Source organism: Scomber scombrus, chromosome 19, assembly GCF_963691925.1.
Source record: "Scomber scombrus chromosome 19, fScoSco1.1, whole genome shotgun sequence".
Lineage (NCBI taxonomy): Eukaryota > Metazoa > Chordata > Actinopteri > Scombriformes > Scombridae > Scomber > Scomber scombrus.
Window position 1 is genome coordinate 7863430 of NC_084988.1, and position 19499 is coordinate 7882928.

Consider the following 19499-nt stretch of genomic DNA (forward strand, 5'->3'; position numbering starts at 1 on the left):
GAACCCAAATGTTACAGTTGAATAGCAGAGTACACAATATGAAAAAATTAAACATTTGACTATATCTGCACAGTCTTCCATTTGCTCTGATTCCCACAATACTTTTGCCAGCAGGATATCGAGATGTGGCTTCATGACAGATTTATCGGTGGTTGCGCAAGATACTTCATAACTGAAATTATCATGTCTTTTAGCAAGGTGTTTATTTGCTAAAAGATGTGATATGAAGACAGATATAATATTCAGATGAGTCATCTGTTCAAAGTTGTGTTTGTACTGTAATTGTACAATCAGATATGAACTTAAACTCAAGTTCAAGTTTACTCACTTAAATTTTTAGCAAAGTATGCAATAAAAGATTGATGTTGCTTAACGATAAATCAAAAACCAAAAAGTGCAACTGATTTTTCCAAAAAGAAAGCAGGACTCTGTCAACCTGAGATCTGGGTTTGCATGCTCAGTCCTGCGTGCAGTACCGTTAAATAAAAACACTTGGTTAAGGGTTGGGGTTACCAAGTGCTGCTAGTGCCTAAAAATAACCATAAAAGTTGAATATTGCTGAAGTTTCTGCTAGCAAGATTGGATATTTTCAACCAGAACTACGTCTCTAACAAAATGTATTTGCCGTTCAAATGTAGTTGTGTATTAAATGTAATTTCTATAAGACAGGATTAATGTGCCCATCAGTAATTTTACTCCTAGCTTGCTGTTCTTCAGCCTGTAAGTGCTAACTTATATAAGCTAACATGCATACTTTTTTACATTGACTTCTGTATGCTAACGTGTGCAAAGTGATAATGCTAACAAGTATGTTGAACAGGTGTAATGTTAACCACCTCCACCATCTTAGTTTAGCGTGTTAGCATGCTAATATTTGCTGATTAGCATCATACACAAAGTACAGCTGAGGCTAATCAGAATGGCAGTATTTTTTTTTTTTTATCATAACCAAAATATTAGAGAAATTAAACAATTGTCAATAGCGGTCCAGACATTTCGCTAAAAATAAATGTCAACCTCAGGATGGCACTAGAGTGAAAGTCAGGTGGTCATAATCTGAGAACGTAAAAGAACAAAATGACCAAATAAATTCAACATCCTTGAGCCAGCAGTAATTTTCCTACACCCTCCACTGTATCTCATGCATCTGAAATACCATGATAATCTCTGTTTCACTGTCTAATAGGGAGTAGACAGGGCTGTTACAGCATGATCTGAGTGCTCCAGAGGCCAGCAGATGCCTTATGTCAAGTTGCATAAACAAGATGGAACACTTTCATCCATCATGCCGCTGAACTGGGAGCTTTAGGCCCTCTTATCCGGCTCAAGGCATCTTGTTGAAGCAAAGACATTTTCAGGGCGCCGACCTTGATACTACCTCAAAAGAGATAAATCATGATAGAACACTGAGCTCTACAAATACCCACTCCATGACTCTCTCTCTCTGACCTCAGAAACAGGTTTCAACATAATTATTTCACAACTCATCATCCTCTAATTATGTCAAAGCATTCAGCCCATATTTATACTGAAAATTCTTACAATAGCACAAAGTTTGTATCTTACATGACAGCAATGTGATAGAAGCTGTTGATTCATGGGCTTGTCAAATAAAACAGACTCATATCCTGTGTGTAGGGACGCAGACAGACAAAAACATAACAGCCTCTGGCTCGAAGCGATTAAGGCACTCATTCAACTTCAGACATAAGATGTAGTCATAAAAAGTCAAGCTTGTTTCACTCCGGTGAAGTGATATTAGTCTGATCTCATAGCTGCTAATTTGAATCAACAGTGGTCAAAGTCTTAATTTTACTGTTCAGTATAAGAGTTTGTAGGTTCTGGTATGTTTTCTTGTGAATGTGACGATTGTCGGTGGAATTTAATTTATGTATCGATCTCATGTGGTGAGTCATGTAGTGAGAAAGTTGCCCACAATGGAAGCTCCATCACTGTATTAAATTCCACCTACACGTCTGTGCTCTTTCTGCACCGCTGCACACTCGTCTGTACTCTTCACCTGTTAACTGTGTTCCATGCATAGTCCACATAGTAGACTTTAAAGACTACATGACTGCTTGATTGTTTATAATTTTAGCCAGTGTGGATGATCAAAGCAGGTCAAGGTGAACTCCCGAGGTGCTTGGAAACAGCTGTGCAGGCCAAGTCCGAGTCAATTAAATGATTGAGGTCACCATATTAAACATATTAATAGGTTTCCCCCATAGCGATTCTGCTCATGTGGAACTAATTTTATCCTCCTCTTCATAATATCTTAGATTTTATTGGATTGTGCCGACTATGTGTTGGCATTGTCAGAAGATCTGAATGAATTTCTCACCGAAAAATTGACCGGATCCTTCTCAAAGTGTACGTGTGAACACAAGCCAACATAAAAACAAACACTCAAAATGGCTTTGTAAAGAAAAGGAAGTTTTAATAGCAGCAGCTTTAAAAAAAAAAAAAAAGAAGCAGAATTTGAATCAAAAACTCATTTTGTGACTCACTTATTACAAACTCATGACTGCAAAGTCTGAAGTGATTTTTATTGACCTTGGATCAAACTACTGTAGCTGTTGCAACACGGTACTTAGTCAAACAGCAAAATAGCAGTCGTTTGATGAATGTATATGCCTGGAAAAGTACTTATTTTGATAACGAAAGTTAAAAAGGAAGAGATGGAATTTTAGGGTGTGGGTGCATATACAGTTCCCACCAACAACATTTGGACTGTTCTTCCCTCTGAATGTTGAGTTGGAGGGCTTTAAAGGAGTAAACAGTGTTAACAGACAGTTGGAAGGTTTCAATGAGAAGAAAGGGGGATTGTTTGGGTGTACTTTGGCAGCAGTTTTGGCGTAGTGGCACTGGTAACGGTATGAAGGTGGGGGCTTGAGGCATGGGATTTTTTGGTAAATGTGCCATTATTTACGAGTAGGGTGGGTTGAGGGGGGACAATAAACTTTCATTTCTGGGAAAACCATTCGATTTTACTAGACTTTGTAGAACCTATAAGAGTACAAGGCAAGAAAAAAGAAGGCAAACCAGAAAGTATTTAACAAGCTCAAAAAGTGTTTCCATATTCAGCTGTCACACAACACAGAAATAATGCGAGTACATGTGGGCTGCCATTTGGTCCTTATGTGACACTAATAGTGCTTACTGGAAACATACACTAGCAGTGCTGTGTATGTTTCTGAGGGCATTCTAAAGACATTAAGCACTCGCAAAAGCTAAAACTGAACTCAAAGTGTAATTCATGCCAGTCTTTTCCTGTTATAGCTTTGTGTCACAAACAGGAAAAACTTGCTGACACATATGTTGCTGGTCAAGTTACAATAAACATTCTGCTTTGACATGTCATTTACTCTCATATTCAGCTTTCAGAACCCATTGTTCTTAAATCAAGAGGAAATTTACACCAGTGCGCTGAAGTAATACTTGTTCCTAAAAAGTGTATTTTGTGAGAGGAAATATACTAGAAATGAGTGTCACTTCCTTTAAATAAGACACAAGCCTGTAGTAGCAGGACAAAAATGACATTTGGTTTTCATAATACTTGAAACAAGTAGCTCTGTTGTTATAAACAAGTAGACCAAGCAATTTTTAGGGCTCAAAAGTGGACTAATTGACTTGTTATTTAGCAGTGCACATGCATCTGGACCTCTAGATGCTTCCACATTTTTGGCCCACCAGGCCATTGGACCCCTGTGTAGTATATGGCTGTCGGACAATCTCCATTGTCCTGTTGGATACAAGTGGCTGGAGCCCATGAACTGCTCTAGGCTGAATGTTACGCCCTGGCAGCAGAAAATTATAACATTGGCCAGGAAAGTCAACCAAATGGGCTGATTCTTCTCATTCAGCCCAAAGGACTCTCACAGCTGCACTTTCTTTCACTGCCAGGGAAGAAGACAGTCTGAAAGAGGGAGAGGAGAAAGAGAGGCGGAGTGGGGGACAGTTGGGGGCAGTTGCATTGGACCAGACTCAAAGAGGGTTGTTTTCCTTAAAAGAAAAGGAGAAGAAGAAGGGGAAGGGGAAAAAAAGAAACAGCTTAGGCTCATCTTGGACATCAAACTCTATTTTGGGCTGTGAGCAATCAACACAAAATCCCTCAGAGTTGTTTTCTTTGAGTGATTGAGAACGCTTTTGTAAAATTACAATCAAAGAGGTAAGATGGTGATGTATTCTGGCCCCTTTGTGAACATAAAGTGCTGTTTGAGCCTTGGTCTGTATTCCTCCAAGGAGATCTTTCCTCCATAGTCTCCTTGATCTTTATCCACATAGCTTGAGTTTTGCTCATTTCCATGTCATTTTCCATTAGAGGACGGATATACTTCACAAGCACATGTGACTCTCAGGGAGTCACAGCAGGTCACAGAGAAGAAAAAAGCAGACATTACGAGGACTTTTCATCTTTGGAAGATCGTCAAAGGTGCAGTTTAACAGATGAATAATCTTCTGAAGCTCAGACACCTGTAACTCTCCAGATAGCAAACTTTGAAACAGCAGAGTTCACCTCTACACCCACATACAGCTTTTTCGGAGGTACACTTTCCATTGTCTCCTCATAAACAGTAAGCTACAGTGGCAAGAGACAAACACACCGATTGACTGACTGTCTAATTGAATTGGATGGACGCTGGTTTGCAGTTTGGGCACAAACTTGAACATACACATTAAAAACAGACAAATACATAATCCACTCTTTGCAGACACCCAATGCTAATGTCAGCATATGCAGTGTTACATAATACAGGCTAAAGGAAACCAATAAGTAGTACACAACTAATACACAATACCAACCTGTAGTACATTATTAACCTAATATAAGAAACTGATATTAGCACGAGTGCAAAAAATATGCAGCATAAGAAAACATACAGCCAAATATATAAAATACAAGCAATAAAGAAATACTGTAGGTTGCACAGCACAACATGGAAATAAACACACCTGGCCATGCTAGTTGTTGCCTGACTTGTAGACTGAAAGTGATACAGGTTAGCATGTATCTCACATTAATTTGATAATTGTGATTATTTTGTCAGTTTATTTGACTTTATGTTAAAGAGGACATATCATGCATATTTCCACGTCTATATTTATATTCTGCTCTACTAGAATATCTTTGCATGATTCAAAGTTTAAAAAAACAAAAACTTGTAGTGGCTCTGCATGCAGCCCCTTAGTTCAGCCTCTGTTTGAAACAGGCCGTTTTAGCTCATGTCTCTTTAAGGCCTCCTTATAGCCCACTCTGTTCTGATTGGTTGGAAGTTGCTAGAGGCTATGTAAACAAACAATAGTGATGGGATTTCACTTCTTTTTCCCGTTCTTTACTAGAAATATAATTACTTACTTAATACATCTGTACATTATTATGCCGAAATCTGATCCAAATTATTCGAGTGGACAATGCGAACAACCCACTGAATAACCATAGCAACAAAGGCTACGGAATGGACAGTTTCAGGCCATGGGCACAATCTGACCTTTGACTATGTTTAACATAGACATTTTTGTTGTCAAATTGGTGAAAAGGTTTTCTTCATTTGCTTGTGTTTGTGTCAGTTGCCTCTGTTTTCTTAATTTGCTCTCTGGGCCACTGTAATAAGCACCAACAAGAAGATTATCTACATGGAGAGCAATGATGGAAAAAAGTCCTGTAGAAGTGTGTTCATCAAGTACCCTGGAGAACTGTAATTGTACTGTAAGTGCTCTACGGGCAATAAAGATTCAAATAGGCCCCAAAAAGGTTTACATAAAAGCTGTAATTTTTTCTCAATAAATCATCACGCCTACAACAGGGGGGAATTTGACATCCCCATATGGCCCAGGTCGACTGAGGACGCCTCACAAACAACAGCTCGACATCATTTAATCAAAAACACACACCCATCAATTCAAACATCATCAAAAGCTAATTTCCAAAATGTCATTTACGATAGACGAGCTGTTGTCAAACACGGAATGTAACCGTGCCAGAAGTGTGTCCTCATCAACAGCATCTGGAGGAATATCAATAACTGTAAAGAAGACGTGTCCAATTCAGTATATCTACGGCGATAAAGTGTGAGAAAAGTGGGCAGGGTCATCACACGGGCGGTTTGCTTTGTGTATTGTCCAGAGCCGGACACATGGACTGTGTAATTCTAGTCCAGGAGTGACCACACAGGGGTGGTTGTGAGGTCTGAGAGAGCTGGAGAATGGAGACAGATGGGACAGGGCAGGATTTTTTGGTGAGAGAATGCTTTCCACTGTTCCTATGCTATACAAAGCCCATTGATTTTTTCCTGTGTTGAGTGAGGAGCTGAGGAATATCTCGTTTCAGCGTCCGCCGCATGGTCATGACACCTGGACCAGGGTCAGGTCTGTCCGGTCCCCAGTGGAGGCACGCTGAGCCCGAGGGCAACTGGACACAACGGGCATCCCTCTCTGCATCCCTAACCCTTTCTTCACTAAGTGTGTCCGCTCATATCATCTGCCATCAAATGTGCAGCATTGTGTTTCATAAAGCTGTGGTCTTCATCTCATTTCTATAACTTGATGACTTTGACCTGTGCTTCTTCCTTGGCAACCTCTAATGTGTGAGTGGAAAGCCAAACGCTCGCTTCCCATGAGTACCTTGGACAGACAGAGAGATTGCTCCTCAGGAAACACAGGTCAGGAAGTCAAAGGAGGAAGCTGGTCTTTGGTTCTAAATAAAGCCCTCCTCAAGAGACCTGCATGTCAGCGGAGAATTGGACAGTAAATCTCCTTTAAATGCTGACCCCTCACTCGCTTGTTTTGTTGCTATTTTTGTGAGCCCGCATTTAACCAAAACATCATTATTCCTCCTCTAGTTCTCTGCAAATTGGCACTGACAAGGCCAAAGACATTCATTTCCAAGATGGTGTTTGTTTTGAACTCTGGTCATGATTGTAATGCTGTGATGTGTCGAGGCTATCCAAATGAGCCAAGGCTTGCATTGATGCCGCATCCCACCCAGTATGAAATGGAGGGCAGTGGAAGTGAGTGGATGGGCATGTTGGAGCGATTCATGGGAACAACATCAGCAAGAACAGTTGGCGGTTCACCACTAACAATGCTGTGGCTACTCTTATGGACAATTAATCGCTGCTAGTTCTTATTTTCCTCCCTTTTTCTCTCTCCCTGACTTTCTTCCTCTGAGGCTAGTTTCACCCTGCAGCAAAAACATGGCAAAATGACCACAGTCCTCCCATATGAATTTGGCAAACACACCAAAAGACATGAAAGGAGGCGATCATGGTGTCCTGGCTGTCAGAGCTTATACTGACAAGAACTGGATCACACAAATTGGGATGTGGGGAAAAGAATGTATACAGAAACTAAACCATGAATGTAGTGTCACACCAAACACAGGCCGACATATGACAACATATTCCAAAAAATCAAACTCTTTTTAGCTCAAACTCCTATCTATCTGGCTTGCTGATTGCACAACAATCACCAGGCCCCTGTCCTTTCAGTATTTCGAAAGATGCGCTCTGGCGGGATTCACATGCTGGGAATCAGCAGACCCCCATCCTGTCAGTATTTCGAAAGATGCTCTCTGCTAGGATTCACACGCTGGGGAAAAATGGGAAGTTATAGAAATGTTTAGCAATCTATGACAAAAAAAAAAAAGATGGCATATGACAGTTTTTCTGGAATAAATTATGCTTTCCTGTAATTTACATGAATAAGTGTTTTTTCCACTAAACACAACAAAGATTTCAAGTGAAGAGGTGATGTTCCACTCATAGTTACTCGTAATGCCTCCCCTCAATGATGAGGAATTGAAAATGTGTGTGGTTGTTTGTATTGGGAAAGTTATTTCTTCCAAAATAGATACTTCAGCTGAAAAATTAACTGTACATGTCTGAAATCGCTAGAAGTGGAAAACAGCTAATTCACTGGTATTCATCAACAACTGTATTAATCACTATAAACCTATATTATGTTCTACAAGGCAGTACAAATACAACTTATTTCTTCTTAATGACATTGTTTAATGAGCCTGTGGTTGTTCTAAGTGGGATTTGGTGCAGTACAGTTTGAGATTACTGCACCACTCATGTGTGGGCATTTCTGTTGGGAGCTGATAAGTCCCTTTACTTCATGCAAGGCCAGTAAGTTAGTAATACAGTAGAAAGGCTCATTACACAATACCCAGGATTGTGCTGAATCCTTATTCACCTCAAAGCCACACAAGGAAGGAGCTGTGTTTGACTGTGCTGACCTGCTTGTCTAATCTTAGAAATTCTCACTCTGATAATCTAAATTTATGCTTTAGGCAAACATGGAGACACTTGAAATAGTCAACATAGTGTAACTGTAAGGAGAAAGGGGTAAATAGGAAATGCTGCAACAAAAGAACATAGAAAAGGAAGAAAACTGCCCCCTGATGGCTGTAAGGAGGAACTATTTTATAATGTTGCTGCTACAATCACCACAGACATGATTTCTTTCATCTCCTGTTCAGATAGATAAAAATGTAACATCCTGTCATCCCACTTAAGCATTATCAGTGACCTCAAGCCTCAACCCCCATCCTCCCTTTTTAGGAGGGGTCATCAGGGATGACAGGGCAGGAGGCAGAAATCAAACTGTCCAGCACAGGCTGAGGAGTGACTGACTGCAGCCTCTTACGGAGACTGCCTACATGCTAAAGGAGGACAGCCTTGACCTCGAGGAACACAATTCTTCAGAAATCAACCCTTTCATAGGGAGAACTCGACTCTGTCAAGAGGGAGTGGAAAATCCTGCCTGAGGAGCTGAGATCGATTAAGTCCCTTCACTATGGAAGTCAATGGGATGATTGGACAGGAAAATATTCCACCAGCACACTTTTATGAGCTGTGATAGGAAGCTGTTGATGCATATGCATTTTTCTTATAATCAATCTTCAGTCTAATGTCAGCCATTAGTTCAAACTGTATATCCTGTTATGTAAGTCGTCCATTTAATACCATCAAATCCCATGAAGCAACTTGGCAAGAAAAACAAGTTTTTGTTTTGTTTACTAAAAAGAGAAACAGGTCACAACCTCTAAATATAGCTAAAATGTGACAAAAGTGAGAAATATTGAGGAAGTAAGGTCACTGAATACTTTCTCCACATTAATTTTAAACAGCAATAAGGCTGCAACGAACAATCTTTTTCATTATTTTTGACATTATTATTTTTATGATAAAATGTCAAAAAAAGTGAAAAATGCCCATCACAAGTTCTGAAAGCCCCAAGTGACGTTTTGAAGTGACTGAACCCCCATAATAATTAAAAAAAGTAGTTAATTTAATACTTTTCTTTCTGTCTGATTTATATTAAATTCAAAATTTTATAAAACACAGAAAAGCAACAAGTCCTCATGCCTGAGAAGCTCGATTATACTGACTAACTGTTACGAACAATTATCAAAACTATTGCCTAATTTCCTGTCAACTGACTGATTGATTAATCAGCTCAACAGTGATGCACATATGTTGTTATTAGAAGAATTTGCATCAAGGTGGTGGATGTATTGATGCATTTAACATAACGTATAAGCCAAAGGAAATGCTAAAAAGAAAAGGTGCGTGTGAACGTTTTCCTAAGACTGTGTCAAATGTGCATCTGTAGTTGATCTTGAGGTTAACTCTCGTCATATTTAAAACAAGAACACATCTGACATTATCCCCTGAGAGGAGAGAGCAGTTTTTTTTTTGGTTTGGTTTTTTTTGGCAGGAAACAGGTGCCTCCTCCTAAACCTGGAAGACAAACTGAGTAGCACAATATCAAGCAGGCACGATACATCTGAGAGTATTAAAGTAAACAACCACAGCGTATGAGGCCTCCTGAGGCCGATGTCCAGTAAAGAAGACGTTTCCATCAGAGTCAGTGGCTTGTTGTTGAGATTTGAGCCCCGCTGACCTTGTAGAGTTCATGACTAAATGTGTGCTGAGTTATCCGCTGTGAAATTCCCTGCTCTAGTATCACAGCCCTTCTGCATTTACTGTACTTAAATAAACCCTCTGGCTCTGATTCTGTTTATTGTGTCACCTATTACGAGTCCTCCAGGTCATTTCACACCAGCTAGAAGTTTTTGTATTGCTGTAGAAATGAAAAAAACATAAATGCTGTGATTCCCCTCTGACTTCCCTGCTGTAGTTATTCCCTCACAGGGAGACAATCGATCAGATCCACTTAATCAATCACTGACAGGGCCTTTGAACTGCAGACGTGATTTCTAGCAAGTCTGTCATCCCACCCTGTCGTCTGTTAAAGCACTCCAGGGGGAGATTACTCCACAGAGACCCAGCTCGTAAAACCCTTTTTATGTTAAAACACACACCCTCGCTCTTTTTGCTGACTGGCTGAGTTCAGAATAACTGTGTGAAGTTATAACTACTTTTATTTCTTTAATGCATAATAAAGATAACACTGTAGATATGAAAGGTCAGCTCATTAAATATATATATGAAGAATAAGAAGTCATATACTGTACACTGTATGCAGGCCAGTCTTTTCTATCTATCTTTTCTCAACTAAATTCAACATTTCAGTGCAAAAACAACTTCCCCAGCCTCCTCCACGGCTGCTTGCAGTGAGACAAAGCCCTCCACCCCCAAGAAGAGGAAGGGGAAAGGGAATGTTTTGCCTCTCTTTCTCCACCCCTCTTCCCTCACCTCCCTGGGGCAGTGCTATGTAGTAATAAACGTCCCCCATAAATCTCCCCCTCACGCCATCCCCTCCTCCAACTCCAACCTTTTTTTTGTGTGTGTTAACAGCTTCTTTTCTTCTCCTCCAGCCCTGCCTTTCTTTTCCCCCTCTTCTCTTCTATTGCAACCCAACCCTGACATTGACTCTGCACATGGCCGATGGCTGCTCTGTCATGGATTCAGAGGGACGATAAAGGAGGGAGGGAAGGAGAGAGAGGGTAGGGAGAGAGGAAGAAGAAGGACACGGGCCACAATAGATTTGTATAGGTTTCACTATGACTCTTTTATATGTGGCTGAGAGCGTCATTGTGAATGACTGTGGTTGAATATGGTGAGATCACTCATGTATCAGGTTGTCTGATCACCTGTTGGAATGACACCTACATTCATATACATACTCGGCTAAGGAGAGCAGCAGTTTAAAGTGCGAGAAACAGATTAAAGACACAGACAAGAAAAGAATTCAATGAGAAAATAACTCTGGTGGTAAAGAGTTAAAAGCTTTGGCTGCCTGAACTCACCGGAAAGTCCCACAAGTGACGTTACAGTCCAGCAATTAAGAGTAAATTAATTACAGAGTAGTGGATGGTAGCTGAAACCCTGAGGATAGTGCAGTGCCTCCCAGTAAACAACTCCAGACTGTTTAAGCACCAGACTTCAATAAGAAAAAGTAAAAAATAAAGTTGTAGCCTGCTCTCGGTCACTGGGCTTTAACCTAGTTTAATTTATACTATGTGTATCCTGTTTACGTTTAAATAAAAGTAAGACAGTCGAAGCTGTAACAAATTAATCAACTATCATGTCAGAGTGTACTAACTTTAATAAGTCACTTTTTATTTACAGTCCAAGGTCTCTACTCTATTACTTCATTATAAAAAAAAAAAAGATAAAAACTGAGTCATTTCTGCCTGTTGCTCAGAATTAAAAAAAAAAAAAGAAGCCTACAACTGTTTGATATTTGTGATATGTGCAGCAGTATACTGACTTCAACAAAACTGACAAACCAATGCAAGTTTCCGCAAAAGAGGAATAAAGAAAAAAAAAAAAAAAAGTTGACTGAAAAAGTTAACGCCCAGCGCTTCAGGCTCCTCCTCGAAAGGATTAAAAACCAAATGTCGATGCTGGTTCAGGGCAGAGGGGGAGTTCTGCAGGGTCAAAAATACACCAGGAGCTGCAAATCAGAAAACTCGGCAGACCTGCGCAGCCCTCTCTAACAAGCACAGTTTGGGGGTTGTTGTTTTTTTTTTTTTTCCCCTTTCCTTTTTTTTTTGGGGTGATTTGACCCTGGTCGCTGCAGAGATGACCACAGCTGTGGTTTCGCCTTTCTTCGACTTCGAAATCATGAACAAGGTAGCTTTTCAATAACTTTTTTTTCCTTTCCTCTTTGCTTTTTTCTGTCTGTGTGTGTGTCTAGTTGTGTGAAGTAGTAGTGTTGTTAGCCTGTTAGCTGCTGTGGAGGAATGATGAGCTGCATGCCCGCGGCCCTGCGTTGTTTTGCTGTTTTCGCAGGACTTTGCTTATTTAATTGTGTGTATGTGTGTGTGTGTGTGTGCCTGTTGTTGTTGTTGTTTCCTGCTTTGAGCGTCTCGACTTAACTTAGTTGTTAAACGTCTTGTCTTTATAAGAAGTGTGTGTGTGTGTGTGTGTGTTGAAATGGTAAACTTGCACACATATTCATACATTTGTGCCACATCAGCTCCACAGTTAATGTTTTGCTTAATGGTTACGTTGCAGTTTAGAGTAGACGACCTTAGCCACGGTTATTTCTTCATCCTTTTTTTCTTAAATGAGAGTGAGTTTTTTGCGCCACTTTTAATGCTCCTCACAAAGCAGCCACATGCTCGCTTAATCATTGACCAGATTTGTCCGGCTTTAACCTACTCTTGCTCCTGTAAAACTATTTTCTGTGTTAACTATTTCAGGTGTTGTAATTATTTAGTCTTTAAAATGTCACTGCACTGTTTGCGTTTGCACACATTTTCAAGCTTCAGTGTCAGATTGCTTGATAAACTCTGCACCTTTTTCCCTCCTTTTTTTAGATCTCTGTTAGCTTTAACTCTTAAGTGATCAACAGAGATCTTTAGTTTGATGTGTATTGAAAAGCAGACGAGTGTTACCTTATAATTCAGCAGGATGCAGAGCCACTTTCATTATCTTTCAAATGATGCAGCCTCTTTGTAGCCACTAGCAGCCCACTGGCCTCTCATGTGCTCTCTTGCTCCATTTACTAAACAGGCACACATTCCTAACCAGGGAAACTTGCCAAACCAGCTGCTGTTCTATAGGCCAGTATCCGCTCATGTTATCAGAGCCAAAAAGGACACAGTCATGCAAGAGGAGGCTGGGGGATTTTTTTCTCTCCCCTCTCCAACCCACCAGATCTTTTAGAAAGCAGGACCACTCTGTCGTAGAATAAGTTCTCATAGCGTCAATTTTTTTTGTGTGTCTCTTTACAGAACAACAAACTGCTCAGCTACAACAACAACCTGGGTTCTCCCCATCCCATGTCTGTCCCTTGCACTGGCACCAATGTGCCCATCTCCAGCCCCACCGGAGCCCTGCTGGACAGGAAAGCGGTGGGATCTCCCTCAGTGGGAGGCGTGTACCAGCGGCGGCACTCTGTCAGCAGCACAAAGTTCAGCCAGAACCAGTACCTGAACAGCCTGAAGGCAGCGGACCACTCCTCACTCATCTCAGGGGTTGGCAATGCCAGCAACAACAAGGAGAACCGCCTTCGAGACCGCTCCTTCTCTGAGACGGGTGAGAGGCTCCTCAACAAGTGCCTGGGTCCTGCCAGTCCCACCAGCGGCAGCCAAGTGAACTCCAGCCGTTACAAGACAGAGCTTTGCAGGCCCTTTGAGGAGAACGGTTCCTGCAAGTATGGCGACAAATGCCAGTTTGCTCATGGAATCCATGAACTGCGCAGCCTGAGCCGCCATCCCAAATACAAAACTGAGCTGTGCCGCACCTTCCACACCATTGGGTTCTGTCCTTACGGGCCTCGCTGTCATTTCATCCACAATGCTGAGGAGCGCCGTGGACCTCCCCAGCAGTCCTCCCCTCTAAACTCCTCCAACAAGATGGAGAGGCCTCGGCTGCAACACAGCTACAGCTTCGCAGGCTTCCCCAGCTCAGCCGGGCTGAGAGACAGCCCCACCTCAGTTACCCCTCCACCCATGTTCTTCCCTGATGAGATCCCAGACTGGCCCAGCAGTAACCCCTTCACCTACTCCAGACAGGAGCTGGCCAACCTGTTTGGGTCCAGCTTCGGTGTTGGTCCTGTAGGCACAGAGCCCAACACCCCTGCACCTCCCTCTCCAACAAGCACGCCTTACTTTTTCAGACCCATGTTGGAGTCCCCTCAGATGTTCGAGTCTCCAGCCAGCCCTCCAGACTCACTGTCAGACCAAGAGGGCTACCAGAGCAGCTCTGGAGGCAGCCTTAGTGGCTCTGAGTCCCCCACACCGGACACCACCCGCCGCCTTCCCATCTTCAGCCGCCTCTCCATCTCTGACGATTAGACTGCAGGCATCCACCAGAGACTTTAAGTTCGATGACACAAAGAGAACACGGCACTCCCCTCTACCTCTGACCCGTTCCCTAGCTTCCATGTCTTCCCTTATGCAACACACCTTGTTAATTGCTTGCTAGCATTGTAAGGATGTAGTCAATTAAGGGAACTATCGAATCAGATGATCATTTCATCCCTGTTAATCTGCACAGAGAGTTTCCTAAAAGTACCCTGCCATGTGTCATAGTGCCAAAAAGGAGAGGAAATTGAACAATGTAATCATGAGAACAAGAATTGACTTTCGCCAGGTGCCACTTGTTTTTTTTCTTCTTCATTTGATCTTGAATGTGTAGCAGCACAAGTGGCCTTGGAAAGGGGAGTGCATTGCACTAGCCCTCAAACCCCCCCTCCCTCCCTCTCTCTCTTTCTCTCCCATCCTCCATCCTTTCCTCCCTCCCTCCCTGTGCCCCCCCCCCCCCCCCCTTGATGATACCACTTCCCCTGAGCTAGCTAGAGGGTGCTCACTAATGTAACCGTAGATCTACCGCAGCCGTTTTTTACAGACTGAGTTGAGAGAGAGAAAAGGAAAAAAAAAATACAGACCCTGAAATGATATGAAAATAGTTTTTAAAAAAAGAAAAGAAGAGAAAAAAGTGCCTGGGGCGGTATCTGCATGTGTTTAAGGGTGAATGGACTACTGTTTGTTTTTCGGTTCTTTCTCATTTACCCCCCCCACCCCTGTCACGGTTCTTCTCAAGTCCCGTCTTATGTAATTGTGGACTGGGTGAGTCTGCAGGAAGGACTTTGAACTGGAAGTTGGTTGTGTCCCCTCCCCCTCATGAGTGTTTCTCCTCCTGTTGCTGGTCACTGGCTCTTTTTTTTTTTTTTTTTGGGAAGGAAGTCTTGATATCAAACTTACCATTAAACCTGTAAGACTTTGTCCCGCCTCTCAACTCTACCCCACCCCACCCCCTCCTTCCCAACACCCTTCCCACCTCCTCTTAATCCTCGCCGATCTGGGGAATTCCAGCATTCCCATGGTGCAGTTGTACATCCTGCGACTTGACAAGATCGGATCTCCAAGCTATTTTACTTTACTTCTCCCCCACTTTAGTACCTGCTCTGAGGAGCTCTCCGTACTCATTACATCCCTTTTTTTTTGCTTTCTTTATTTGATAATTATTTTTTATTAATGTTATTATTATGGTTATTATTATTATTGTTTGAAAACTTTCCTGACAGAAGGTTTTGCTTGTCACTGCTATTTAACTTATCAGAACATATTTATTGGTGATCATATGCATTTTTTGTTAATTTTGTTTTGTATTTATCAGGATAATGAACAATAGAATATATTTTCTTTTATGTTAAATTATGATCTTCCATATTAATCTAAAGATTGTGAAGACATTTTTTTGTCAGTTTTCCTTTTTTCACAGTTTAATATATTGTTCTTCAATGACTTGTTCTGCAACTACACTTTGTCAAAATGAAACTTAATTTAAAGCAAAAAAAATGCAAAAAAAGATGTTTTGCGTTTTGATTATTTATTGTACTTTTTTTTTCTTACTCCCTCTTATTGGACTGCAATTCCATCAAAACTAGATTTGCTTGTATTCATTCCTGATGTCCCCCCCCTCACACTTTTACAATAATCTGACAGTAACAGTAGCTAACTGTTATGTTGATTCAGCTCCTTTTTCTTTTTTTGTTCTCTATTTTGTCCCAACTATACAGAATAGTATTTTCACAGTACTCGGGTTGATGGTAGAAGTAAAGAGGTGCCTTTTTTATTTTATCAAAAGACCTCTCACATAACTGGTTTAGGAGTTAGAAGACTGGTTATTTTTGAAATGTCTTCATCAGTAACACCCAGTCTGTTCTTGCAACCAATAGCTGTGACCAAATGGGTTGAGGAAAGTTAAGTTTTCTGCTCTCATTACTATTATTTTTAAAAAATAAAATTGATTTGGATGCTTGATGCACTTGCTTGGGACCCCCCCCCACCCTTTCTCTCTTGACCATCGGAAGTGCCTCGTTGAATACATTCCAGGTAGCTAAGGCTTCTCTTGCCTTTTATATTTGATAATGGAGGACAATGAATTTTTTTAAGTCACTTGTTCTGTGTTGCCTTCACGTTTGTTGGAAGAGGTGAGCAGATTTTGACACAAAGAAAGTAAAAACTGTTGAATGTATTTTTGGGTTTTTCTCAGCCATGTTTTTTTGTTTTCACTACAGTAATTTCTGTGAGTTTATATGAAAACCTGTTTTTCCCCTCTTTTTTTGTAAGTATTGATTGCAGTTAAGTCAATAAACCCCATATTTTTGGAAAAGTTATAATGTCTAATGAGTCATGTTCAAGGGTTCTTTTGGGAAGTCGGGTAGCAAAGACACACCTACACTTTATGCAGTTTAAGTCTAGTAAGCAACATTTGTGATGTAGGACACTAAAGGATGTGCTGAATGTTAGGCTGAAAACCACATTTAACTAAATCTTTACATGGAGATTAAGTTTTAAAAGCCTATTATTTATATATATATATATATTCTATCAGGATACATCACCCAAACTTACCGTATAAATGTGGCATTAGATTTTCCATAAGATATAAGGGAATTGCATAGTTTAGGAAGACCATTGTGTCACATCTTTCTACACTGTGTATAAAAGGGGATAAAATATGCTTACAAATATGAGCAAAATCAAATTTCGAGGAAATTGGCAATACAAGAGGCCTACTGTCTGTGGCTTCCTGTGCACAATGCTGAACTAAAGGGAGTTTCACTGTGGTGGAAGTTGATTGGTGAGCTGCACAGAGAGCAGTTGGGGGTATTGACCTGGGGATGATCAAACTCTGAGCAGATTTCGTCATGCAAAGACACCATAGTCCTGGTTTCAGCAGAAATATTGATCGGTAGGGGCTGTAACTAATGTTTCCAAGAATTTAAGAAAAAAAAGTGATCTGCTGAGGTTATGACCTGATCGATGTTCCTGAGGTAAGGTGATCGATGAGGTAGATATTTCTGGTAAGCGCAGGGCAAACAACTGAGTCACAGATTGTTAAAGTGATAGGATTATCAAAATATCCAGCACAGCAACCTAAGTGGTCAATTTTATATATTTTCACTTATAATATAAATCTAGATAACAATCTCTAACCATAAAGACAAGCAGAGCAGTGTTTGATTTCAGTAACATACTGAAGCTCCCCCTTCATACACTCCACTCAACATCCACACTGCTTCTTGCTTTCCTTCTGTGTTTCTGGACACATTTCCGTCTGTCCGTGTTTATGTTTTCTCAGATTGCAAAAGGGAGCCGGAACAGGAACTCCCTTCCCTCCATACAATGGTGGGTGCTGACCCGTCACAGCTGACCCGTGGAGGCCTCCTTGTTGCTTTATTCCAGGGAACCGGGCCGGGTAGATTGTCTTGTTTCTTTGCTCCCTCCTCACAAGCCCCCCTACCCATCTCTGAACAAGCTGCCTGCCTGCTGAGAACCTGGCTTGCATGGCGGCAGTGTAACTTCACCTACCTCTCCACATTCCAGTAAATTAAACAGGGAAACAGCCATCAAAACATTTCTTTTCTTAATACACACACACACACACACACACACACACACACACACACACACACACACACACACACACACACACACACACACACACAGCCACACACAGCCACACACACACACACACACACACACACACACACACACACACACACACACACACACACACACACACACACACACACAGGTGCTCATGACTGGTGTTGGTTGATTACTCACTGCTTCATATTGTTTCATTTTGTGGCTCACATTGATTTATCAGCAGAGAAAGTTAAACAAACAACAAAAAAAAACATCCCACAGCAACTTGCACAGACAACATGTGGACAACAAACTAAGGACTAATGATTCATGACATGCTGCAAATAAAATCCTTAGTGAATTTCAAAGCAGTGATCAAACTTGGCAGCAGAAGGCATAAAGCAAAAGCACGTTTTACAAGTGGATTACATAAACGTCCTTTTAAAAAAGAAAAATTAGTAGAATATGCAACTTTTTAGTATTTACTAATAGAGGCAAAACAAGCTTTTATTGTTCATGTTTCAACATAGCAAACATTGTAGATGGACTTCGGCATCTTCTCTCATGCTCTAAATGTTAAATTTAGCTCAACCATAATGTTCTGTTTATGGTTCTGGAGACCACAGACCCTCTTTAACAGCTAAAAAAAACCATACTTTACATTGTTTTATCACCTTTATACTTTATGACCTTTTTAGTTTTTTATAATTATTGCTTATAAAAACATGATTTTGAACTGATGACATGTCTCAGAACCCCATTGCTCAGAGGCTCCAGCTGTTAAACATATTTAGTTAAATATAATGGATTTTTATATGCTTTACATGTGTGAGGGGTGGTTGACGATTTTTTTTACGCAGCGCTACCCCTCCCAAATCCCCAAAACGTTTATTTGGATGTCTGTTATTTTTGTTTTATATGTTCATAAGAGGTTTAACAGGGAGCTCAACCTCTCTTGGGTCTTACTGATCATCACTACATTGGATAACCTGCTGTACTTTTCAAAGTTTGTGGATGTTATAAAAGTATAGGCCACATAAAATGAAACATGAAATATTTCTTTATTAGGTGTAATATCACAGATTTTTGGGTATTTTCAGTTTGTGGCAAAGGGAAGGGTTCATACTTCAAAACTTCTCTACATATTGGGTTTTAATGAGGGCAGAAAAAAGGAAAAATATCTCCATATTAGGTGAAATTGACTCATGCTCACCATCCATGCTTTCTTGCTGCACTCTTTTCAGAAGAACAAAAGTGCATGCAGTCTGAGGGACTTGAAAGAGGGTTGTTTCCTGTTTGTATAGAGACACCTTGAGACACAGTATCAGGAAGTGGTTTCTGAATCTCCAGCAGTCGGAAGGTGGTGGAGAGAGGGGCTCGAGTGCTCTTTGATATGTGGCAATAAAAAAATTTAAAAACTTCCATTACTTAATCACATTTTACAGCAGGTGACTTTCCAACATGGAAACTGTACAGTGGCACAGATCAAGTTTGTGGCTCATTCATTGCTTCCTGCACGACAGGATATTGCAGGTGTGCAGTTTTACTCTCGGTGCTCAATCTTCATTCACCTTTAACCCACAGGGTTGTGCAACAGAATCTGGCGGCATGTACACTTTGTAATTGTGTTATCAGAGGCAGGTTTACTCTTTGTTTGAGAGAGAGAGGTGATCAAATAGTGCTGGATGTGCTAACT

At 40.9% G+C, this 19499-nt stretch overlaps 1 protein-coding gene across 1 annotated transcript; it reads left to right on the forward strand.

Moving 5' to 3' along the window:
- The first annotated feature begins 11827 nt into the window (after positions 1-11827).
- Positions 11828-16548, forward strand: zfp36l1a (zinc finger protein 36, C3H type-like 1a). The gene is made up of 2 exons (XM_062439822.1): positions 11828-12047; positions 13154-16548. Exons 1-2 carry the CDS (start codon positions 11997-11999, stop codon positions 14216-14218), a joined length of 1116 nt encoding a protein of 371 aa, XP_062295806.1. The 5' UTR covers positions 11828-11996; the 3' UTR covers positions 14219-16548.
- The last annotated feature ends 2951 nt before the right edge of the window (positions 16549-19499 follow it).